Here is a 25,828-nt window from a genome sequence, read left to right on the forward strand (position 1 = left end):
TAATACAAGAACCAGGGCCAGCTCTAGACTGTCTGACACCCTAGGCAAGGCTAACTTCTGGCACCCCTCCTGCACTGATAGCATGACTGAATCATGAGGGGGCACCCAATTCGGTGCCCGCAGAAGGCCAGCGCCCTAGGCAGTCGCCTAGTTTGCCTAGTGGCGGGGCCAGCTCTAACAAGAACACACCAATATAAGTGAGTTTGACATGGTGTTTATTTCTGCGGTTGTTCAGCCTTACACCGTTGTTTCTTGCTTTGTTGCCAAATAAGTGTTCAGGCAAAGGACGTTTTTCTGAAAACAGCAGTGGAGATGGGAGTGATTAACTCTTCCAAGCACCATGGTCCCAATCCACAGCAAGGCCTCCTACACCAGGTGTGGGGTCTGACCATTATCTCCCAAATTTCATTCCTGCCCTTGAATTCAATTTAGAGGCAGGAAAGAAGATGCAGGCGTTAGGCTAAAGGACCTACTTTCTTCTTTCCTCTTCTTTCTCCCTTTTTTAAGTACTAAGGATAAATGGACTGGATTGAGTTAAAATCATAAAAGGACACAAAGTTCTCATTCAGCTAACAGATAAATGGGCCGGATTTAGTTAAAATCATAAAAGGTCACAAAGCCTTTGCAAAATTAATGGTAACACTTAGGTTAAAGATGGATTCTATACAAACTTCCAAAATAAAATAATAATGTAATCTACCATAATTATTGCCATGTAAAGTTATGAACATATGAAGCTGCCTTCTACTGAATCAGACCTTTGGTCCATCAAACTCAGTATTGTCTTCTCAGACTGGCAGCGGCTCTCCAGGGTCTCAAGCTGAGGTTTTTCACACCTATTTGCCTGGACCCTTTTTTGGAGATGCCAGGGATTGAACCTGGGACCTTCTGCTTCCCAAGCAGATGCTCTACCACTGAGCCATCGTCCCCCCCCCCCCAAGTTATATTCTAGTAGGAGCTTTAAAAGATATTAATAATGATTGAATTACTGAATTATAAGGTGTACTTGCAGAGAATATCACAAGACGATTGATAATGATGATGATACGAAATGAACATTGTATAAGTAGAAAAACTACAAGCTTTTAATTCATGTACCCTACCCTTCCCCTTTCCTTCTATTTCCCCTTCCCATTCCCTTTTATTTGAAAATTCAATACATCTATTAAAACCAAAATGTGTTTAGGGAAGGGATCTGACCCCACTGGTGTGTGATTTTGTCAGAACCGTACTTCCCCCCCACAGACTACAGTCCCCGGATGAAAGAAAAATGCACAGGTTTTCAGCAAGTAACTCACCTTGCAGCCACAACAGGCTCCCTCTCTTAACAGATCTCTTCTCCTTCTTTCTTTTCTGTTACTGTTCATTCGACTCAGTGGTCTCACTTCAGCAGCACACCTACAAAAACTGGAACGAGACAGAGAAGATTAGCATGGCCCCCATGAAAGAATGTTGCAGAATTCAGTAAGTCACCCTCTCCTGCTCAAGAACAGATCTTGGAGGTTGTTCAAAGGACCAGGGACTGAGTAGGAGAAAACAAAGGTGTTTATGCCTAACAAAGAGGTTGTCTCCAGGGCCAGCTCGCCCACTAGGCATTTGCCTAGGGCACCGGCAAGGTGGGGGCACCAAATTCGGCCTTCCCCCCTCCCTCTAGGCAGATAACCTCCTTTGCCTGCACTCTCCAGCTTACTCCTCCCTCCCTTCCCCACCAGCTCCATTTCAATGCCGGCAGAGGGGCGGTGGAAGGCCATATTCCCCGGGCTATTTAAAGGCACCCCCCCACCAATCATTGGGTAAAACAACGCTGGAGGCTCGCAGTTCCGGCACGCACACTATCAGTGCGGGGTTGAGGGGGTAGGTCAGCAGCAGCGAGGACGAGCGAGTCGCTGAAAGAGTGGCCGCCACCGCTGCCTCCTCCCCCTTTCCTTCCCACACAATCCAGGAAGGAAGGAGGGAGGAGGCAGCAGTGGCAGCCACTCTTCCAGCGGCTTGCTTGTCCTTCCCATTACTGCTGGCCTGCCCCCTGAACCCCGCACTGACAGTGTGCGCGCCAAAGGGCCGGCTGATCAGCTGACTGGCAGGGGGGCGCCTTTAAATACCCTGGGGAGTGCGGTGCTCCACTGCCCCTTCCCAGGCATTGATATGGGCCTGGTGGGGAAGGGAGAGAGGAGAAGGTGCAGTGGAGGGGCGGCGCTGTGGAGGGGGGCGGCCGGCCACAGGTCTGCCTGGGGCACCATGTGCCCTAGTGCTGGCCCTGGTTGTTTCCACCCTAGGAATCTGCAGAAAGAAGAACCGTTGTCTTGCGTGAAGGGCCACAAACAGAGTGGGGTCGCTGGGCACATACACTGAGTCCTTGTGTCGAGCCAGGATCCTGCAATCAGTCGTTTGCTGCAAGCCCCTTGCTCAGAAATCAGTTCCCAGATGCAAAAGAACCAGGTTCGGATTGGGACCGCTGTGCACAGGGATGAAAAGGAGTTAATCCCCCATATACACTCCACGTTCCTACCTGGATCGGCCCTGAAAGCCACTATTTGTCCTGTTGGAACAAGCTTTGTGTACCGATATGCAACACGTAAGTTTCCCCAGCAGGGCAAATAGCCACTCCCTGGGACTTTCAGGTTGGGAAGAAGGCAGGAGCTGTTTAACCCCCATTGCCCTGCCCATGCTAGTTGCCAGCCTCCAGGTGGTAGCTGGAGAGCTCCTGAGTTTACAATTGATCTTGGAAGGCAGGCTCTATGGCATGAAGTTTCTGTCCTCCCCAAACCATGCCCTCCTCAGGTTCCACCCCCAAACTCTCCAGGTGTTTTTCAAACTGGAGCTGGCAACTCTAGCCCTGCACCAAGGTCATGATCGGAATCAGAGGCCCTTGCACCCGGCAGGGACTGAGTTCCCAGAACAGAGCACACAGTGCACATCTAATTGCAGGGGCCGAGATGTGAGGACCCTGCAGGGCGGGGGAGTGCCTGATTCGCTCCATCCAATAATGTTTTGAAAACTAAGAATCTTTTTGTTTTTTAGTGGAATGCGCTGAATGAGAGCTACTCTCAGGATGTTCCAAGATTTTCCCCATCTTAACCCCACTCTGTGAGCAGAGAGGGAGTTGGGGTGGGTTGGTGGAATGTTTTTTTTTTTAGCTAACTGGAGAAGTGGAGCATTTTTTTGGCTAACTGGGGTAGGTGGAGCATTTTTTTAGCTAACTGGAGAGCCAGTTTGGTGTAGTGGTTAAGTGTGCGGAATCTTATCTGGGACAACTGCAGCTGCTGTAAGAGCTCTCTCAACCCCACCCACCTCACAAGGTGCCTGTTGTGGGTGGAGGGGGGAGGTAAAGGAGATTGTGACCACTCTGAGATTCAGTGTTGGGCAAGATATAAATCCAATATAATCTTCTTCTTTAAAGAGTGTGAAGATTTCTGGCTAAAAAAGGTGGCGAGGGGTGCCCTCCAAAAAGAAGAAAACTCCACACTCTACCTACCCACCCACTCCCTCTCCTCTGCTCACAAAGGGGAGTTAAGATGGGGAAAATCTTGGAACATCCTGAAAGTAGTTCTCATTCAGCTAACAGTTTCTAGACGCTAAAATGTCTATGGAGGCATTTTAGGCCATCAGGCAACAGAGGTTTCTATTTGTTTTCTGGCAATTTTTCATTCCTCTAAAATCTCACTGGGGAATAAGACAGCTCCACTGAGACTGAAAATAGTTTCTTAGGAATATATTATATTACAGATATTATTTGGAAAAGAGTTCAGAGCAGCCTTTGTCAACCAGAATATTTTTTTAAAAAAATCTCTTGGAAATTTGGGACTCAAAGAAACATGTTCTAGCTCCAGATGTTTCTCCTGTTGCATCCTTTATAGACCAAGAGTGATGTATTCCAGGAAAGGATCTTTCTGCATTCAAGATATGGAGATCTAAAGGCGTGTATTGTTTCATTGATGTAACAAAAATGGTCTCCTATGGAGGAAAGCTGAAAATTAGATAATAAAGTGTGCATGTCAATTCCTTGGTACATGTATTTACAACTGCAGTTTAATACTCTCTCCGAGAATTAAGAAAGGCATCATAAGACCTCTTTCTGACTTTTGAGAAGGTTCTGAAACCGAGAGAGCGAAATAGTAAAAACTTTCCAAAACTTATAAAATTTTGCTGAAACCATTAAAACCAGTGGGATTTAAATATCATAGTGCATGGAATAAACAGGGTTGCACTTACCTGTAACTGTTGTTCATCGTCCATCTTGTTGTGCACACGTTGGGACTGCGCAAGGGCAGGCCGGCCGTGGAGATTGATTCTAGCTCAATTTTTTCCTAGAACTGGGGAGGTCCACTTAGAGCACCACTGAGCATGTGCGGATTTTCGCACCAAATTTCCCCTTTATAAACGCGAACCGCCCCTCATTCCCTCAGTTCCAAAAACCGCTACTGACAAGATGGGTTCAACTATTGCTGTTCTAGTGCTGAGGTAAAACGTCAACTTCACAAACATTAAAAACTAACAAAGGTGACTGTTTCTCAAATGAAAGGGCGATTTCTGTCAATCCCCTGAGGTGGCTTTATTTCTGGACAGCTCTTGATTTACTGCCCTCATGTCATCTCACCCAGGCTTCAAAATGTGCACCACAGATTGTGGTGGTCAACTTCAATCCCCACAATGGGATTACATCTGGCAAGTTTATGGGCTTCCAATTCCTGTGATCAGTGTGAAATGTATTGCTTTTAAACTCATGACAAGATGGTACCTTTCTCCAACGGATTAAAAAGAAGTACTTCTTCATCCAAAGGATAATTAACACATGGAATTCACTGCCACAGGAGGTGGTGGTGGCTGCAAGCATAGCCAGTTTCAAGAGGGGACTGGATAAACATATGTAGCAGAGGTCCATCAGTGGCTATTAGCCACAGCGTATTGTTGGAACTCTCTGTCTGGGGCAAGTAATGCTCTGTATTCTTGGTGCTTGGGAGGAGGGTGGCAACAGGGTGAGGACTTCTAGTGTCCTGGCCCCACAGATGGACCTCCTGATGGCACTTGGGGTTTTTTTGGCCACTGTGTGACAGAGTGTTGGACTGGATGGGCCATTGGCCTGATCCAACATGGCTTCTCTTCTGTTCTTCTGTGACACAGAGTGTTGGACTGGATGGGCCACTGGCCTGATCCAACATGGCTTCTCTTATGTTCTTATGCGACACAGAGTGTTGGACTGGATGGGCCATTGGCCTGATCCAACATGGCTTCTCTTATGTTCTTATGTGACACAGAGTGTTGGACTGGATGGGCCATTGGCCTGATCCAACATGGCTTCTTATGTGACACAGAGTGTTGGACTGGATGGGCCATTGGCCTGATCCAACATGGCTTCTCTTATGTTTTTAACCAGATTTTACCTCATGAAAGCGCATCAATCTTTTTGTGCTAGAAAGGTTAATGCAAAGGGAACATACCTGTATTGTTGGTGGGGCTGCACTCGGATAGCCTCATTCTGGTCATATGTGCTGGAAAAGATTAAATTGATCACAAATTATGACATTCCCAAGACACCACAGTCAGTATTGTTAAACCCATGGGACCCCTGGGATATTCCTCCACTTCGGAAACAACTTATAGCTGTTTTACTTACAGCCACTAAGGCACTTATTGCCTATTTCTGGAAGAATAAAAATACACCAACGATGTCAATGGTATAGGAAATTGCAGGAATTTATATTTATGGATAAAATTTCAGAAAAAGAACAGTCATTACAAACTAATAACTTCTGTTCTAAATTGTACAAAAGTGCTCCCCCTTTCTTGATGACGCATGCTCTAGAATCAAATTTGCCAGTGCTGGATACTAAAAAAAAACAAATACAAAACTATAATTCTATTTTTGATTGCTTTTGAACACATTTCAGAGTCTGCTATCATATTTAACCTGAATTTAAGATTTGTCTTCCATTTGTTTAGTGTCATCAACAACATTTATTGCAACTGATACAAAATAAAAATAGTTAAAAAATAAAATTATAAAAAAGCCCCGCTGAGTGAAGAAAGCTGGCTATAGCAAACAACAGACCACCTCACCGACTCAACCCCAAGGAGAAAATGGCCTTCCCTCCTGGGGGGGGCTTATATAAGTTCTCTTCTAGCCCCGCCTCCATGGTGGTGATTGGCCTCTCCTTTCCCTCCAATTTCACCAGGCCCTATCCCTGGCTGCATTGGAGGGCATCTGGGAAATGTAGGCCCAGAGGGCAAATCCGAAAAAGGCCTCAGGCCTCTGAGAGGAAAGAGAAAGGCTGCATCCGAGCCTGCAGGCCGCTTCACCAGTCAGCCTGAGGGGTTGGTGGGGGGAGATTGGAGAGCGAAGGCAGCTTTCAGGCCATCACATTTAAAGGGACTGCACACATTTTAAATGCTTTCCCTCCATTGGAAATAATGGATAGGGGCACCTTCTTTTGGGGCTCATAGAATTGGACCCCCCTGGTCCAATCCGTTTGAAATTTGGAAGGTGTTTTTAGGAAAGGCACCAGATGCTATGCTGAAAATTTGGTGCCTCTACCTCAAAAAACAGTCCCTCCAGAGCCCCAGATACCAATTCTCCACCATACCCTATGGGAATCAGTCTCCATAGAGCATAATGGAGTGCCCAGCTAGGGTTGCCAATCCCCAGGTGGGGGCAGGGGATCCCCCGGTTTGGAGGCCCCCCCCCCGCTTCAGGGTCGTCAGAAAGCGGGGGGAGGGGAGGGAAATGTCTGCTGGGAACTCTGTTATTCCCTGGGGAGATTTATTCCCATAAAAAATAATGAAGAATTGATCCGCGGGTATCTGGGGCTCTGGGGGGGGTGCTGTTTTTTTGAGGTAGAGGCACCAAATTTTCAGTATAGCATCTAGTGCCTCTCTGCAAAATATCCCCCAAGTTTCAAAAAGATTGGACAAGGAGATCCAATTCTATGAGCCCCAAAAGAAGGTGCCCCTATCCTTCATTATTTCCTATGGAAGGAAGGCATTGAAAAGGTGTGCCGTCCCTTTAAATGTGATGGCCAGAACTCCCTTTTGGAGTTCAATTATGCTTGTCCCAGCCTTGATCTTGGCTCCACCCCTAATGTCTTCTGGCTCCACCCCCAAAGTCTCCTGGCTCCACCCCCAAAGTCCCCAGATACCTCTTGAATTGGACTTGGCAACCCTATGCCCAGCAGACATTCCCCACCCCCCACCCCCTTTCTGATGGCTCTGCAGCGAGGGGAAGGACTCCAAACTGGGGGATCCCCTGCCTCCACCTGGGAATTGGCAACCGTATCTTGAGGAGACTGGCGGCCTTTGAGGCCAGTCACAACGCCATTTGGAGCTGCGGGCCTGGCAGTGCTCTCTGGCTGATGAATTATTAGGGCTCCCAGTCCCCAGGGAGAAACGTCGACTGCGGGGTGACATGATAGAAGTTTACAAGATTATGCCAATCCTGGTTTGGAGGCCCTCCCCACCACCACTTCAGGGTCATCAGGAAGTAGGAGGGGAGGAGGGAAATTACTGCTGGGCACCCCAATTCTAGGAGCCCACAAAGAAGGCGCTCCTATCCTTCATTATTTTCAGTGGAGGGAAGGCATTTAAAAGGTGTGCAGTCCCTTAAATTTGTCAGCCAAAACTCGTTCTGGAGTTGTCATGCTTGTCACACCCTTTCTCCTGGCTCCACCCCCAAAGTCTTCTGGCTTTACCCACAAAGTCCCCAGATATTTCTTGAATTGGACCTGGCAACCCTAAGTCCACCTTGCCAAACATCTGTTTTCTGCAGTGAGGAAGTGAGCACTGACTCACGAAAGCACTTACCCTGCCACAAATTTTGTTAGTCTTTAAGGTGCTGCTGTTTGGTGTAGTGGTTAAGTGTGTGTGGGCTCTTATCTGGGAGAACCGGGTTTGATTCCCCACTCCTCCACTTGCAGCTGCTGGAATGGCCTTGGGTCAGCCATAGCTCTCAGAGGAGTTGTCCTTGAAAGGGCAGCTGCTGTGAGAGCCCTCTCAACCCCACCCACCTCAGAGGGTGTCTGTTGTGGGGGGAGGAAGGTAAAGGAGATTGTAAGCCGCTCTGAGACTCTGGGATTCGGAGTGCAGGGTGGGGTATAAGTCCAATATCATATGAACATATGAAGCTGCCTTACACTGAATCAGACCCTCGATCCATCAAAGTCAGTCTTGTCTACTCAGACTGGCAGCAGCTCTCCAGGGTCTCAAGCGGAGGTTTTTCATGCCTATTTGCCTGGACCCTTTTTAGTTGGAGATGCCGGGGATTGAACCTGAGACCTTCTGCTTACAAAGCAGATGCTCTACTGCTGAGCCACCATCCCTCCCTCCCTCTTCTTCTGGACTCTTGTTAGCTGGGATTCCTGGGCCCCTCCAAGCACGTCTGGGGTGTTTCAAGGCAGGCAGAGGCAAAACTAACAAACACTAAGGGGGATTTTATCAAAACAATTCAAAATAACTTAGCAAGAGATAGTTTACTGTGCTGTCCTGAACAAAAATCCTTCTTCACAAGGTCCATCAAAGTCAATGGGCTTAGAAGGGTGTTAAGTTTAGGACTGCACCTTAATTACCATTGGCTCAAAGGCCTAGAAATGACTTAGAAAGCCAGTCTAGTATGGCTTAATTCAACAGCTCGAAGAGCTGCAATTTTCTTTCTTTCTTTCTTTCTTTCTTTCTTTCTTTCTTTCTTTCTTTCTTTCTTTCTTTCTTTCTTTCTTTCTTCCTTCCTTCCTTCCTTCCTTTCTCAGCAAACCACCTCATGCCAGTCAATTTACCTCAGTTAAGGACATAAGAACAATTCTGCTGGATCATATAAGTGGTCCATCTAGTCCACCATCCTGCCTCACGCAGCAGCCATCTTAGTGCCTCTGAATGTGGAGGTTTCCCTTAGTCACTATGGTTAATAGCCATCGATAATCCACTTTTAAAGCTGTTTACTCCTGTGGCCATCACTGCATCCTCTGGCGGCAATTTCCACATTTCAATCCCTCTCTTTGTAAAGCAGTACGTCCTTTTGTCCATCTTGAAGCTACTGTCCATCGGCTTCACGACGCCCTCGAGTTCTCGCATTTTGGGAAAGAAAGTTCTCTTCGTGAACTCACTCCACCCCATTCAAAATTTATAAAGCTCTATCATGTTCCCCTTTAGTTGTCTCTTTTCCGAACGGAAAAGTCCCAGACTCTTCAGCCTCATGCTGCAACCCCCTAATCTGGTTGCCCGGCTCTGTACTTTTCCCAGCTCTGTAACGTCCCTGTAAAAAAGTCTGCCGTGAAAACGTCGTGATGTGACATCACCTCAGAGTCGGAAATGACTGGTACTTGCGCAGGGGCAGGGGACTACCTTTACCTTGAATGCCCTTTAATGTATGGAGTATTCCAAATGAGGTCGCACCAGAGATGTATACGGGGTTTTTATAACATCAGTCGCTTTATTCTCAATCCATTTCCTAATAATCCCTAACACTGAGTTTGTCTTTTACACTGCTGCAGCACACTGGGGTGACGGTTTTCATTGAACTATCCACTATGACCCCATGATCTTGAGCAAACCTCTCAGTCTCAGCAAGTTCAGACCCCAGTAGCCTATACTTGAAGATGGGCCTTTTTTGTCCCAGTATGCATCAGCGTACACTTAAGCAACCCTGAACTTCCTTTGCCACCTTGTCGCTCACTCGCCCAGTTTGTGGAGGTCCTCTGGGCTTGGGTGGGTTTCTATTCAAACTCAGGTTTTATCCCCTTATCCCCTATGGAGATCGATTATTAATACCTGTTGGGGACCCCCAGGGCAGTGGGGGAGGCATAAACTGGACTTGGGGTGGGAAAAATCCTACTCTGCGGTATCCGCTGTCCCTCCAGAAACTCCGGAGTAGCTGTTGGGGGGCAGGCGAGGGCATCTGGAAGCGGGGATGCCTGCCTTGCTTGGTGCTGCCGATGTTTGGAGGTTGTTTTTTTGGGGGACAATGGCGGGGATTCAGGTGGATCCACTGACAATTATCGACAGCCCATGGGGAGCAGGCCGAGCAGCTCTGGATCCTGCCTCGCTCAGCTGGCCCTGCATCCAGGAGAGCAGGGAGCAGGCGGGAGGGTGGAAAGAGGGGCAGCTACCCCCAAACCCTCTAGGGTTGCCAATCCCCAGGTGGGGGCAGGAGATCTGCCAGTTTGGAGGCCCTCCCTCCACCCGCTTCAGGGTCATCAGAAAGCGGGGGGGGGGGGGCGGAATGTATGCTGGGCACTCCATTGTTCCCTGTGGAGACTGATTCCGATGGGGGAAAATTGAGAAGAAGAAGAAGATGAAATTGGATTTATATCCCACCCTCCACTCCGAAGAGTCTCAGAGCGGCTCACAATCTTCTTTACCTTCCTCCCCCACAACAGACACCCTGTAAGATGGGTGGGGCTGGAGAGGGCTATAACAGCAGCTGCCCTTTCAAGGACAACCTCTGCCAGAGCTATGGCTGACCCAAGACCATGTCAGCAGGTGCAAGTGGAGGAGTGGGGAATCAAACCCGGTTCTCCCAGATAAGCGTCCGCACACTTAACCACTACACCAAACTGGCTCTCCACACCAAACTGGCTCTCCATGATTTGATCCATGGATATCTAGGGCTCTGGGGAGGCTGTTTTTTTGAGGTTGAGGCACCACATTTGCAGCATAGCATCCAGTGCCTCTCTCCAAAATACCCACCAAGTTTCAAAACGATTGGCTAAGGGGGTCCAATTCTATGAGCCCCAGAAGAAGGTGCTTCTATCCTTCACTATTTCCAATGGAAGGCATTTAAAAGATGTGCGGTCCCTTTAAATGTGACGGCCAGAACTCCCTTCCGAGTTCAATAATGCTTCTCACACCATTTCTCCTGGCTCCGCCCCCAAAGTCTCCTGGCTCCACCCCCAAAGCCCCCGGATATTTCTTGAATCGGACTTGGCAACCCTAAATCCCGGCCAGACGTCCGAGGGGAGGGCCGCGAAGAGGCGCCTTTCCCAAGGGAGCGCAGCGCCGACGCCCCACAGACGGGCTCTCTCCGGGTTCTGCTGCCGCCCAGAGCTCCTCGCCCGCCCCGTCCATGGCGGCGCCACCGCCGCTCCTGCTGCTGCCAGCCCTGCTGGGGGTGCCCTCCGTCGCCTCCGCCCAGGCCAGCGCCGCCCCGTCGGGGGAGGTGAGGCTGGGGGTGCTGCTGCCCGGGCGGAGCCCTCTCAACCCCACCCACCTCAGAGGGTGTCTGTTGTGGGGGGAGGAAGGTAAAGGAGATTGTAAGCCGCTCTGAGACTCTGGGATTCGGAGTGCAGGGTGGGGTATAAGTCCAATATCATATGAACATATGAAGCTGCCTTACACTGAATCAGACCCTCGATCCATCAAAGTCAGTCTTGTCTACTCAGACTGGCAGCAGCTCTCCAGGGTCTCAAGCGGAGGTTTTTCATGCCTATTTGCCTGGACCCTTTTTAGTTGGAGATGCCGGGGATTGAACCTGAGACCTTCTGCTTACAAAGCAGATGCTCTACTGCTGAGCCACCATCCCTCCCTCCCTCTTCTTCTGGACTCTTGTTAGCTGGGATTCCTGGGCCCCTCCAAGCACGTCTGGGGTGTTTCAAGGCAGGCAGAGGCAAAACTAACAAACACTAAGGGGGATTTTATCAAAACAATTCAAAATAACTTAGCAAGAGATAGTTTACTGTGCTGTCCTGAACAAAAATCCTTCTTCACAAGGTCCATCAAAGTCAATGGGCTTAGAAGGGTGTTAAGTTTAGGACTGCACCTTAATTACCATTGGCTCAAAGGCCTAGAAATGACTTAGAAAGCCAGTCTAGTATGGCTTAATTCAACAGCTCGAAGAGCTGCAATTTTTTCTTTCTTTCTTTCTTTCTTTCTTTCTTTCTTTCTTTCTTTCTTTCTTTCTTTCTTTCTTTCTTTCTTTCTTTCTTTCTTTCTTTCTTTCTTCCTTCCTTCCTTCCTTCCTTTCTCAGCAAACCACCTCATGCCAGTCAATTTACCTCAGTTAAGGACATAAGAACAATTCTGCTGGATCATATAAGTGGTCCATCTAGTCCACCATCCTGCCTCACGCAGCAGCCATCTTAGTGCCTCTGAATGTGGAGGTTTCCCTTAGTCACTATGGTTAATAGCCATCGATAATCCACTTTTAAAGCTGTTTACTCCTGTGGCCATCACTGCATCCTCTGGCGGCAATTTCCACATTTCAATCCCTCTCTTTGTAAAGCAGTACGTCCTTTTGTCCATCTTGAAGCTACTGTCCATCGGCTTCACGACGCCCTCGAGTTCTCGCATTTTGGGAAAGAAAGTTCTCTTCGTGAACTCACTCCACCCCATTCAAAATTTATAAAGCTCTATCATGTTCCCCTTTAGTTGTCTCTTTTCCGAACGGAAAAGTCCCAGACTCTTCAGCCTCATGCTGCAACCCCCTAATCTGGTTGCCCGGCTCTGTACTTTTCCCAGCTCTGTAACGTCCCTGTAAAAAAGTCTGCCGTGAAAACGTCGTGATGTGACATCACCTCAGAGTCGGAAATGACTGGTACTTGCGCAGGGGCAGGGGACTACCTTTACCTTGAATGCCCTTTAATGTATGGAGTATTCCAAATGAGGTCGCACCAGAGATGTATACGGGGTTTTTATAACATCAGTCGCTTTATTCTCAATCCATTTCCTAATAATCCCTAACACTGAGTTTGTCTTTTACACTGCTGCAGCACACTGGGGTGACGGTTTTCATTGAACTATCCACTATGACCCCATGATCTTGAGCAAACCTCTCAGTCTCAGCAAGTTCAGACCCCAGTAGCCTATACTTGAAGATGGGCCTTTTTTGTCCCAGTATGCATCAGCGTACACTTAAGCAACCCTGAACTTCCTTTGCCACCTTGTCGCTCACTCGCCCAGTTTGTGGAGGTCCTCTGGGCTTGGGTGGGTTTCTATTCAAACTCAGGTTTTATCCCCTTATCCCCTATGGAGATCGATTATTAATACCTGTTGGGGACCCCCAGGGCAGTGGGGGAGGCATAAACTGGACTTGGGGTGGGAAAAATCCTACTCTGCGGTATCCGCTGTCCCTCCAGAAACTCCGGAGTAGCTGTTGGGGGGCAGGCGAGGGCATCTGGAAGCGGGGATGCCTGCCTTGCTTGGTGCTGCCGATGTTTGGAGGTTGTTTTTTTGGGGGACAATGGCGGGGATTCAGGTGGATCCACTGACAATTATCGACAGCCCATGGGGAGCAGGCCGAGCAGCTCTGGATCCTGCCTCGCTCAGCTGGCCCTGCATCCAGGAGAGCAGGGAGCAGGCGGGAGGGTGGAAAGAGGGGCAGCTACCCCCAAACCCTCTAGGGTTGCCAATCCCCAGGTGGGGGCAGGAGATCTGCCAGTTTGGAGGCCCTCCCTCCACCCGCTTCAGGGTCATCAGAAAGCGGGGGGGGGGGGCGGAATGTATGCTGGGCACTCCATTGTTCCCTGTGGAGACTGATTCCGATGGGGGAAAATTGAGAAGAAGAAGAAGATGAAATTGGATTTATATCCCACCCTCCACTCCGAAGAGTCTCAGAGCGGCTCACAATCTTCTTTACCTTCCTCCCCCACAACAGACACCCTGTAAGATGGGTGGGGCTGGAGAGGGCTATAACAGCAGCTGCCCTTTCAAGGACAACCTCTGCCAGAGCTATGGCTGACCCAAGACCATGTCAGCAGGTGCAAGTGGAGGAGTGGGGAATCAAACCCGGTTCTCCCAGATAAGCGTCCGCACACTTAACCACTACACCAAACTGGCTCTCCACACCAAACTGGCTCTCCATGATTTGATCCATGGATATCTAGGGCTCTGGGGAGGCTGTTTTTTTGAGGTTGAGGCACCACATTTGCAGCATAGCATCCAGTGCCTCTCTCCAAAATACCCACCAAGTTTCAAAACGATTGGCTAAGGGGGTCCAATTCTATGAGCCCCAGAAGAAGGTGCTTCTATCCTTCACTATTTCCAATGGAAGGCATTTAAAAGATGTGCGGTCCCTTTAAATGTGACGGCCAGAACTCCCTTCCGAGTTCAATAATGCTTCTCACACCATTTCTCCTGGCTCCGCCCCCAAAGTCTCCTGGCTCCACCCCCAAAGCCCCCGGATATTTCTTGAATCGGACTTGGCAACCCTAAATCCCGGCCAGACGTCCGAGGGGAGGGCCGCGAAGAGGCGCCTTTCCCAAGGGAGCGCAGCGCCGACGCCCCACAGACGGGCTCTCTCCGGGTTCTGCTGCCGCCCAGAGCTCCTCGCCCGCCCCGTCCATGGCGGCGCCACCGCCGCTCCTGCTGCTGCCAGCCCTGCTGGGGGTGCCCTCCGTCGCCTCCGCCCAGGCCAGCGCCGCCCCGTCGGGGGAGGTGAGGCTGGGGGTGCTGCTGCCCGGGCGCAACCTGCGCTACCCCTGGGCCTGGCCTCGCGTCAAACCCGCCCTGAGCCTGGCCCTGGAGGCCCAGCTGCGTCCCCAAGGCCTCGCCCTCCGCACCGCCTTCGCCTCCACCCAGCACCAGGAAGGCACCTGCGGCTCCAGGAGAGCCGGCGGGAGGGCGCAGAGAGGCGGCCACCCCCTACTTCGCCCCGCCCAGGCGCCCGGAGGGAGGGCCGCCTTTTCCGAGGGAGCCCGGCGGGGCTCCACTTCTGCCGCCCAGAGAACGTAAGAGAAGCCATACACCGAGGCTCCTCGCCCGCCCCATCCATGGCCGCGCCGCCGCTCCTCCTCCTGGGGGCCCTGCTGGGGGTGCCCTTCTCCGAGGCCTCCACCGCCCCGCAGGTGACCGCCAGCGTTGCCCCGACGGAGGCGGTGACTTTGGGGGTGCTGCTGCCGGGGCGCAACCTGCGCTACCCCTGGGCCTGGCCGCGCGTGCAACCCGCCCTGAGCCTGGCCCTGGAGGCCCAGCTGCGCCCCCTAGGCCTCGACGTGCGCACCGCCTTCGCCTCCACCGAGAACCAGGAGGGCCAATGCGACTCCCGAGCGGCCTTCTTCAAGGCCACGGACCTGAAGCGCTCCCAAGCCCCCGACGTGCTGCTGGGGCCGGGCTGCTTCCGCCTACACGTCGTCGTGGAGTCCTTTGCCAAGTTCTCGCAGCTGCCGCTCCTCAGAGCCGGGGTCTACCTGCGGCGCCAAGATTTCAGCGCGTCGGTCTACGCCGGCCCTGCGGGGCCCAACCTCCTCGATTTCCAGGCCCAGCTGCTCCGCCACTTCCACTGGACCTCCCGCGCCCTCCTGCTCGCCAGCCGGCAGGTCGATTACTGGCAGTACCCCGTGTGGGGCTTTGGGAAGCAGCTGGCAGCCACCATCCCCAACATCCGCGCCCGCGCTTACGTGTATCATCAGCCCGACGAGAAGGCGGTCCAGTTCATCCAGGACAACAGAGGTGAGTCCGACCAGACGGGAGCCGGCCTAATCATATCATAGGCCTAATCATATGAAGCTGCCTTCTGCTGCATCAGAGCCTTGGTCCATCAAGGTCAGTCTTGTCTACTCAGACTGGCAGCGGCTCTCCTGGGTCTCAAGCTGAGGTTTTTCACACCTACTTGCCTGGACCCTTTTTAGTTGGGAGATGCCAGGGATTGAACCTGGGACCTTCTGCTTACCAAGCAGATGCTCTACCACTGAGCCACCGTCCCTCCCCTGCTCTCCAGGGTCTCAAACTGAGGTTTTTCACACCTACTTGCCTGGACCCTTTTTAGTTGGGAGATGCTGGGGATTGAACTTGGGTCCTTCTGCTTACCAAGCAGATGCTCTACCACTGAGCCACCGTCCCTCCCCTGCTCTCCAGGGTCTCAAACTGAGGTTTTTCACGCCTTCTTGCCTGGACCCTTTTTAGTTGGAGATGCCGGGGATTGAACCTGGGACCTTCTGCTTCCCAAGCAGATGCTCTACCACTCTCCACCATGCTGATGCGCCAGCCCAGCGAGCTCCTGACTCTGCATGGACTTCTTTTATTCCTAGCCCACTTTTGGAGGAGGGGGGGAATTTCCTTCCCACCAGAAACCACCTTTGGTTTGCAATTGCACCACCTCCTCCTGCAGCCAAGTCCCAGGATCCCAAGCCAAGGGGGGGGGGGGACCTTTTCTTTCCCTTTCCCAGCTGCCGGCGATGGTTCTGCCCAGTGACTCATGACAATTTTGGAGTACTATTTTCTGATTGGAGAAAACCCCTTGGCCAATCCTGGCTCTCACCCTGAGTTCCTCTTCAGTGGGCTCAGCGGAAAGTGCTTTGCAGTCCCACAAGGAGATTTTTCAGGCAGACTGAGATGGGTTTGCCCTCCTGCTGGTGGCGGCGGTGGGATGCTCCGGTGAGCCTCCCTCAGACTCAGCTTCTCTACCCTCCCTCCAACCAATGACGGGCCAAACAGGCTGCTTCTTGGCTTCATGAGGTTTTTCTTGCTCCCCTTGGTGGCTCATGGGTGTTTTTTCAGACTCACAAATAATTATGGGGAAACATTAAAAAAAAACCCCACAATTGCAGGAGCTTCAAGGAACAATTCCTGCCCCCGTCCCTTTTAGGGAACAAGCATTGATTTTTATTTGCTCCATTTATACCAGTGAAGACCCAAAGCACCTGACCTGTTTCTTCTGTCCCCCATTTTAAGTCTCACAACAACCCTGTGAAGTAGGCTAGTCTTGAGTGTGCGACTGGGCCAAGGTCTGTCAGCAAGCTTCTGTGGGGTGTTTTCTTTCAAAAATTGGATTCCCCGAACCTAGTGTACAACTCCCAACTAGTGCGCCACATTGGCATTGACTAAGTAATGGCAAATTCTGGGGTGTTGTGGCCAGCTGAGTTAATCAGAAGCCTCTTTAAAGGGTTGGAAAGGAGGGAAATGAAAGGGGCGGTGGCAGGTTCACGGGAAACTTTCCCTCAATGGAACTGTTGTGGGCATGGGCAGGGGTGGGATTCTAGCAGGAGCCCCTTTGCATATTAGGACACATACCCCTGATGTAGCCAATCCTCCAAGAGCTTACAAAAAAGAGCCTTGTAATCTCTTGTAGGATTGGCTGCCTCAGGGGTGTGTGGCCTAATATGCAAAGAAGCTCCTGCTAGAATTCCACCCCTGGTCGTGGGCGTGATCAATGTGTATGGAATGTAAGCTCACTCATGGGGAGAGGTTAGTTTTAAAAAATGAGGCTCTGCAGCTCAGATCCGTGCTCTAGTGCCCCCGCAGCAACATGAAGGCAGCAATCCTAGGCAGGTCTCCTTGGAAGTAAGTCCCCTTTTGTTCATCCTCATTTGCTAGTTCAGTGGAGGACTTTTCTTGTCCTTGAACTTCCTGTTCAAGCCATATTATATCTGCCGGAAGTTCTGTGTTGCGAGAGCCATTGTGGTGTGGTGAAGAGCGGCAGACTCTAATCTGGAGAGCTGGGTTTGAGTCCCCATCCGTCTTCCACATGGATCCTAGTGTCCAGGATACATGTCGTGGCCATGTCGTGGGAGACCTTGGGCCAATCACAGTTCTCTCGGAAGTCTCTCAGTCCCACCTACCTCTGGGGCACCTGACGGGGAGAGGAAGGGAAGGCGATTGGAAGCTGCATCGAGACTCCTTTGGGTAGAGAAAAGTAAGGCAGAAAAGTCAGTGTTTCTTCTTATCACCAGCAAAGGTGTTTGGCAAGGCCCATGCTTACTTGATTTCATCAGATCTCGGAAGCATTGCAGGATCATCCCAGGTTAGTACTAGGATGGGAGCCCCCTACGGCAGTGCAGGGTTGCTCTGCAGAGGCCGGCGGTGGAGAAGCACCTCTGAACGTTGTTTGCCTTGAAAACCATACAGTTTCACCATAAGTCAGCTGTGATTTTACAGCATTTTCTCCTGCAAGGGTGGTCAATGGACCACGGGACACCACCTTAGATTTTAGAGCTTAGTTTGCTGGAGTCCTATGAAAACTTTTTTGTTTTTTGGTTAAAACGATTTTCTTGGTAACATGTGGTAACAAATCTATTTCTTACATCTTAATAACTTCTTTTATCTACCCCATATATTACTTTCTACCCACCCCTCCCCCCCGTTACTTGACCCCCACCGGTGTTGATTTACTTAAAATGCTAATATTTAAAGGTACACTTAACTATTAAAACAAAAACTTATGTTCTTTTTCTTTCTAAAACTTAATCATTATCAGAAATTGTCTAATGTCCTTTTATTCTCCACTCTTTTTCTACATATCTTCTAAACTTTTCCCACTCCGTCTTAAAAACTTCTAAATCATAGTCTCTTGAGTCCTATGAAAACTCTTGAGGTTCTGCATCTGGGAGCCAAAGTTTGTGTACCATGGCACTGCGGCAAAGTGCTGGATCCACATTGTCTCTGGTGTCACACATATTGTTGATACATGTGCTTTTATGGTGGTTTTTGATGGAATCCACATGAGAACTCCAAGAGGATCCATACTCTTGTTTTCAGATTTTTGCAATGTGGTGGTGCCACGATGCAGTGCATTTTTTTAAATTTCTGGTGTAGTTTGTGGACTTTGATGTGACACGTTGAGTCAGAACTCTTCCTGTAATCCACTTGGAGTCCCAGTGAGAAAGGCAAGCTGTAAGCAGTGTGAATAAAAAAAAATGTTTATTAAAGGTGGGATCTGGTGGAATCCTGTCACAAATTGTAAAGATATACAAGGATCCATACTTGAATGCATTTTTTGCACAAATGTGTGGTTTTTGTGATCCAGTTCATTGACACGGGTGTGATATGTGTTTAGACTTTGGGTTTGGATCACGTCCAGGGAAAAATCTTTTAAGAACACAAAAAAGGGCACCCATTTTTGTACACTGTGGCAGGGCCACGAAATGCTGGATCCGTGATTGTTATGGTTTTGTGGATGGCAAGCTGTGATACGCTAGTAGTATTCTGTTGTTTCAGTAGCCCTGTTCATATCTTTTGAAGAAATGCACATACAACCCACTGTACATCCATTTATCTATTTGTGAGGAAGACCCAATGATGTTGGGGACCAATACTGGATAAATGTGGGGTTTGTAGCACACTTCAGCTGTGCATGTGTTAACTGCAACCAGGGCTGGCTCGCCCACTAGGCGGATGCCTAGGGCGCCAGGAGGTGGGGGGCACCAAATCAGGGATCTATTCCCCTCTCCTGGTGCCCATGGCAAACACCTAGCTTGCCTGCTTCCCCCCCCCCCCGCTGCTGTCCACCCCCTCCCTTCCCTTGTGCTTCCCCCCCTCCCCACACGATCAGAGCATCAGAGTCTGCCCGCCCCCCCTCCTCAGAGCACACCGCCCCTGGGCCTTACTGCCTTCGATGCAGCTGGCCGAGGCATCTACTCCTTTGAAGAGCCCTCCTGGAAGGAGGGGGGAGAAGCCTCCTTCCACGGGCTCTTCAGAGGAATAGATACTGCGCCACCAGCCGCATTGAAGGTGGTAAGGCCCAGGTGTGGAGTGCTCCGATGGGAGGGGAAGGGCGATGGGCGGGGGCAACGGGGAGGCAGCCTGCCTGGGGCCGGCGCCGACTCTAACCTGAGAATTACTCAACACACCTACAAAGTACAGTCAGGTATTCTGTGCATGAGGATTGTAACTGTGTCCACAGTAACTTGTGAACAGGGCTTCTGTCAAAATGGTGTGAATTCGTGAAGATCCATCCCCGGAATGCACCACGGCATGGCCAAAGGATTGGAGGCATGGCTGATGCACACGTTGCCCCTCGCTGCCTGCCGTCTGTTCCTTGCTTGTGTCTGACACACACTCCTCTGGTGGGTCTGGTTTCTCCATAGTGGTCTTCATCCTGGGGCCCCTGAAGATGTTGCAGGAGATCATGCGCCTGGCCCAAGCTCAGAACATGACCAGCGGTGACTACGTCTTCATCTACCTGGACTTTCTGGGGGAAAGCCTGAGCGCCGAGGGGCATCGCGAGGCAGCCAAGCCCTGGCAGAGCAAGGAGTGCCCAGATTTGGGAGACCTCCGAGAGGCCTTCCGGGTAAGTCCGGGACTCTGCTGCAGGGTGGGAAGGAGGGAAGGGGAAGGAAACTAGAGAGCTGAGGATCAGTGCTGGAATCACCCCAAAGGATATTGCCTTCCCCGGGTGTGTTGCAATGCAAGCTTAAGGGCATGGTGGGATTAGGGTAAGCTGCATTTTAATGTGTTGAGCCGTGACTGGCAGGAGATTTGAAGCAAAAATGAATCCTGCAGTGATTCGGAGCAGGTGCAGGGATCTTTCCTCTCAGGAGGGAGTCCCCACAGCCAGACTCTTCACCTTGACACAGAGGGAAGGGGAGTTTGCTTCTGGGCTCCTCCAGGCTGAGCCGCAGCCTGTCTCGTGAAGGAGGAGGACCTGCAGGTGGGGCTCTTGAGGGTCTGCCTTGGCTGGGCACTTGGAAGGGCTGTTGGGAAAGGCCTCCTTCAGCCAGGAAAGAGATGGGGTTTGTTTTTCGCCTTCTCTGCAGTCCCACATTTGGGCTTGCACCAGCCCTGGCCCAGATCAACAACAACAACAAATTTTATTTGTATCCCGCCCTCCCCGCCGGAGCAGGCTCAGGGCGGCTAACAACATGGTTCAGAGTTAAATTATACAAGTAAATAAAACTACATTAAACATTATCAGCATTTAATTAAAATCTAGTTAAGCTTTAAAATTAAATTAATTAATTTTTAAAAGTGCTAGTGCTATGTTTACTACCTGCTACTGTGTGCTACCACTGTGTGCTACATGGAAGGCAACTGAACGCACAACAGTTACGACTTACGGGTAAGCACAACCTTGTTTTTTTACTAGGGTAGAGCCCAGTAGAGCCCCTGGCCTCCATCCTGTGAACAGAGACAAGAGCGTCTGGGTCAGAATCCTTTGGGTCAGAATCCCAGAGGGAGGTGAGAGGGGGACAGGGGAGGCTGGCCCTCCGAGATGCCGAGAGTCTTTCCCATCTTGCAGAAGACCAGCCCTGAAGAATTCTGGCCCTCCTAACCTGCTGGTGTGTCTTCCGAGCTGCCCTGACACTGAGGCTCCCTTGACCTTTTCCTCTAATTGCAGACGGTGCTGATGGTCACCCCCCATGTGCCCCAAACCCCTGAATACCGGCGTTTCCAGAGCCAGCTGATCCAGCGTGCCCAGAGAGACTTTGGTGTGGCTGTGAATGACTCACTGGTAAATCCATACAGGGCTTCTTGCATACTTTCCTCTGTTCTCTGTTGCTATGGGACGGAGCATGAGGCTCTTGGTGAGAGGTGAGATGAGAAAGATCAGCCAGTGTTCTGGGGCCAAGATCACTTTCCACCTTGGCCTTGAGGATCTCCTATTACGGCAAAGAAATGATCCAGGAGATATTCCTCAGGCTTGGGGTTGAGGGAGGCAGGTGTGGCTTGGCTTTGCAGGTGGATCGCTGGGATTGGCTGGATAGATCCAGGTCCCAATTAGCCCCTGATCATGCAGGGAGTTTGCAGTGGCTTCCCTGGTAGTGCTCTATTCTGGGCAACCCTTGTGGCTTGTTTGGTGTAGTGGTTAAGTGTGCAGACTCTTATCTGGGAGAACCGGGTTTGAGTCCCCACTCCTCCACTTGCACCTGCTAGCATAGCCTTGGGTCAGCCGTAGCTCTGGCAGAGGTTGTCTTTGAAAGGGCGGCTGCTGTGAGAGCCCTCTCAGCACCGCCCACCTCACAGGATGTCTGTTGCGGGGGAGGAAGGGAAAGGAGATTGTAGGCCGTTCTGAGATTCTGTCCTTGAAAGGGCAGCTGCATGAGAGCCCTCTCAGCCCCGCCCACCTCACAGGGTGTCTGTTGTGGGGGAGGAAGGGAAAGGAGATTGTAGGCCATTCTGAGACTCTGTCCTTGAAAGGGCAGCTGCAGTGAGAGCCCTCTCAGCCCCGCCCACCTCACAGGGTGTCTGTTGTGGGGGAGGAAGGGAAAGGAGATTGTAGGCCGTTCTGAGACTCTGTCCTTGAAAGGGCAGCTGCTGTGAGAGCCCTCTCAGCCCCACCCACCTCATAGGGTGTCTGTTGTGGGGGAGGAAGGGAAAGGAGATTGTGAGCCGCTCTGAGACTCTTCGGAGTGGAGGGCGGGATATAAATCCAATATCTTCATCTTCTTCTTCCTTGTTGGCTTTCTTGGTTACTGTCCTGATAGCGCTTTCTGTCGTGCTCCTTGTGCTGCGTGTTTCAGTCTTGCGGCTGACCACTCCCCCCTATTTCCTCCTGTTCACTCCCCACACCGCCCCAGTGTTGTACCTCCCTTGTATGCTTCAAGGCTTGCCTCTTGTCCCCCAAGTCTGGACCGATCTTCCCTCCTCGATCTGTCACCCAAGCGGATGTTGTGGTCCAGGAGTCTCCTCCGTGCCATAGTTGGAGGGCGAATCCCAGGCCTTTTATCTGTGGTGGGCTGCCAGAACTAAGCTTGCCTGAGGAACGGTGGTCAGAGAAAAGCAGTCAAGAGTCCTTCAAGACTAATGAATTTTATTGCAGCATAAGCTTTCGAGAAACACAGCTCTCTTCGTTAGATGCATCTGTTAGCCTTAAAGGTGCCACTGGACTCTTTACTATTTTGCAGCAACAGACAAACATGGCTAACACAGAGAAAGAGACACCCCAGTCAAGGATTACCTGCTGGTCTGGCTCCATTCAGGGGCCCACTGGCCCCCAGATGTTTGCGCTAGACCACCATGTGGCACTTCTCGAGGCTCCGCTAGGAGAGCTGTGTCTAGATTGACCCCAGAGATGACCTCCAAGTCCAAGGCAGTGGCTTTCAGTGAGGCTGCAGGGAACAAGATAGTTCAATAATGCTTCTCTCACTCTGGCAGGGGACGCTGGTGGCCGGCTGCTTCCACGACGTGCTGCTGCTGTATCTCGGGGCCCTGAATGAGACGCTGCAGGAAGGCGGAACCAAGCGGAACACCAGCCGCATCCTGGAGAAGATGAGGGGCCTGAAAATCCAGGGTATTGGATGCTGAGGGTTGGAGGACAAGGAGGTTGCAGGGAAATGGGGGTTGGGGGAAGGCACTGAGTGCCCCAGATTGGCTGGATAGAGGCAAACTCAGCCATGGTTCATGAGTGACAACAGATGCCGGGGGCTACCTAAAACTAATGTGCCTCTCCCTCCCTGCCCCCACCCCTCCAGGCGTCACTGGGACGGTGAGCCTCAACAGCAACAATGACCGAGAGACAGATTTCGACCTGCAGGCCATGAGAGATGTGGAGAGCGGAGAATTCCAGGTGTGGATGGGGGAGAGGGGATGTGAGCCATGGTAGGCGAGGGAGGGTCCTCAGGCAGCCCCACTGGGGCTCTGAATGGGCCCGGCTGAGATGCCCCAAATAGGCACTGAAGAGCCCTAAGCGAGAGTGGGGGGACCTGAGGGTGGCGGGAGGTGGAACGCCAGGGCCTCCAGGCCTTTCCATTGGGAGGGGGTTCTGGGAAGTTGGAACAGACATGGAGGAAGGTGCTTCCTGGGTCTGTGATCTGAATCCAGCCCCTCCTTCCCACAGGTGGTGGCTCATTACGTGGGAGCAGACAAGCAGATCGAGTGGCTGGGGCCCATCCACTGGAAGAAGGGGAGCCCTCCTCTCGACAACCCGCCCGGTGTCTTCGACATGGATGACCCCTCCTGTGGTAAAGGTGGGGGGTAAAGGTGAGTGTTTCCAGGGGTCAAAGGGCTTGATCTCACTGGCCTGCCTCAGGAGCCATTCCAAAGTCCTTTCACTCCCTCTGCACCCTCCGGTGTTGATAAATCTGCCAGGCAGGACAAGCCTAAGTAGGAATGTTTAGACGCCCGCCATTTTGCCTCACATTCTGCTCTCTGGTTGGGGGACAGCTCATTCTCCACCAAGCAGATTTGATGTTCGCAGTTCATTGACATCTTTTCGTTGGGTGTGTTTGTGCATACCCCTACAGTACAGTTGGCATTCTTCCACATCTGTGTGTTCTCACACATCCGAATGGGAGTCCTGGTTTTTTTCCTCCTCTCACGTAGACCTGCCATCACTGCTCACTGCAAGGCAACCAATCCTAAAAACAGACAGCAAGCAAATTGATCAGTCCAACAGCCATCATTAATTGTGTTTCAGGGGGGGAAAAGTCTTACCATTTGAAGCTCATTTTGTTGCTATCACTGAGGGTTTTCACAAATGTGCGTTTTTGCTCAGCCTTATGGGATTTTGGTCCTCCTTCCATGTCACTTAATCATCTGGAGGAGCCTCAGTTTCACCTGCAGCACAGATGCAAAAGCAGCTGGAAAGAGAGAAGGAAATGAAATCAAAGTGCCACAACTTGTTCCCTTTTCTCCATCCCCATCTATGAGTCGCTTTTGGGTGGTTTCTGAATGAGTGCTTTCCTCCACTTAGCCAGTTGGACACCTTTGTCTTCAGAGCAAATCCGCAAGTGAAGATAATTTCGTCCACATTAGGTAATTTCGTCCACATTGAGAGAGGCATTCCTTATGCCACCCCCAGGGTACCTTTCCACCCACACTCCGCAGCTTGAACTGGTGGTTCCATCTGAGAAGTCGGTCACCTCTATGTAGAGATGTTCAAACGCTCACCAATTCATCTCATGATCAACTTGCTGATTGGAGTAGAGCAGGGGTGGCCAACGGTAGCTCTCCAGATGTTTGCCTACAACTCCCATCAGTCCCAGCCATTGGCCATGCTGGCTGGGGCTGATGAGAGTTGTAGGCAAAAAACATCTGGAGAGCTACCGTTGGCCACCCCTGGAGTAGAGAATGAATTAATTGCCAGTTTGGCCATTACGGAGAATCTCGAGGCTCTTCACCAGGTGTAAAGTTTTTGCATATTCAAACAGTGTAACACAGTTGGTGTTATTTCACACTTCCCATCTTGTTAGTTTTTCAAGGTTGAGCCAAAATTACCCGCCCAGTAACGATAAAGATAAATGATAAAGAACCTGGGCAGTATAATAAAAAAATAAAAAGATCAGCCTGCCAACAAAAGCCCGTATAGTCAAAGCGATGATATTCCCAGTAGTAATGTATGGCTGTGAGAGCTGGACCATAAGGAAGGCCGAGCGCAGAAGAATAGATGCTTTCGAGCTGTGGTGCTGGAGAAGACTCTTGAGAGTCCCTTGGACTGCAAGAAGATCAAATCAGTCAGTCCTACAGGAAATCAACCCAGACTGTTTCCTGGAAAGTTAGATGCTGAAGCTGAAGCTCAAATATTTTGGCCACCAAATGAGAAGGGAGCATTCACAGGAGAAGACCCTGATGCTGGGAAAGACAGAAGGCAAAAGAAGAAGGGGATGGCAAAAGATGAGATGGCTGGACAGCGTTACTGATGTAACAAACACGAATTTGAGCAGACTTCGGAGGATGGTGGAAGACAGGAGGGCCTGGCGTGACTTTGTCCATGGGGTCGCAAAGAGTCGGACTCGACCATGCGACTGAACAACAACAACAATAAAGATATTAGCTGAGCTGTTAATTTTGGCTAGGAGTGATCTGGCCATGAGCTGAGTAAAACAGATGGTGGTGTATTTGGGATTTTATGGCCCTGTGGCGCATAGTGGTAAAGCTGCAGTGCTGCAGTCGGAGCCCTCTGCTCAGGACCTGAGTTTTATCCCAGCGGAAGCTGGCTCAGGTAGCCGGCTCCAGGTTGACTCAGCCTTCCATCCTTCCAAGGTTGGTCAAATGAGGACCCAGCTTGCTGGGGGGAAAGTGTAGATGACTGAGGAAGGCAATGGCAAACCACCCTGTAAAAAGTTTGTCGTGAAAACGTGAAAGCAACATCACCCCAGAGTCGAAAACAACTGGTGCTCGCACAGGGGACTACCTTTACCTTTACCTATCACTGATAGTTGATGTTATATTTTCCCAGTAATGAATTTTAGGGCATTCCCACCAGCAGTGTAAAAAGGTTCCTGGTTTGCCACAACCTTTCCAGCAGTTAGGGTCAGGTGGGAGC

At 50.8% G+C, this 25,828-nt stretch overlaps 1 protein-coding gene and 1 non-coding gene across 2 annotated transcripts; both read left to right on the plus strand.

Annotated features, from left to right (window-relative positions):
* Nucleotides 1-1,375: 1,375 nt before the first annotated feature.
* LOC132570653 (U6 spliceosomal RNA) lies at nt 1,376-1,484 on the plus strand. The gene has a single exon (XR_009555356.1). It is a non-coding gene; the product is annotated as a U6 spliceosomal RNA (small nuclear RNA).
* Nucleotides 1,485-19,695: 18,211 nt separating this feature from the next.
* On the plus strand, nt 19,696-23,542 carry LOC132569889 (atrial natriuretic peptide receptor 2-like). Its single transcript, XM_060236320.1, has 5 exons — nt 19,696-19,915; nt 20,963-21,076; nt 22,720-22,855; nt 23,037-23,131; nt 23,402-23,542. The coding sequence occupies exons 1-5, from the start codon at nt 19,739-19,741 to the stop codon at nt 23,540-23,542; spliced, it is 663 nt and encodes a 220-aa protein (XP_060092303.1). The 5' UTR covers nt 19,696-19,738.
* The last annotated feature ends 2,286 nt before the right edge of the window (nt 23,543-25,828 follow it).

Source organism: Heteronotia binoei, chromosome 4, assembly GCF_032191835.1.
Source record: "Heteronotia binoei isolate CCM8104 ecotype False Entrance Well chromosome 4, APGP_CSIRO_Hbin_v1, whole genome shotgun sequence".
Classification (NCBI taxonomy): Eukaryota; Metazoa; Chordata; class Lepidosauria; order Squamata; family Gekkonidae; genus Heteronotia; species Heteronotia binoei.

Excerpts from the sequence above, each read along its gene's own strand:
- LOC132569889 (XM_060236320.1), top strand. The coding sequence starts at position 19,739 with ATGTTGCAGGAGATCATGCGCCTGGCCCAAGCTCAGAACATGACCAGC. Across the intron at positions 21,077-22,719 it reads TGGCTGTGAATGACTCACTG|GGGACGCTGGTGGCCGGCTG; the intron begins GTAAATCCATAC and ends TCACTCTGGCAG. Across the intron at positions 23,132-23,401 it reads TGGAGAGCGGAGAATTCCAG|GTGGTGGCTCATTACGTGGG; the intron begins GTGTGGATGGGG and ends TCCTTCCCACAG.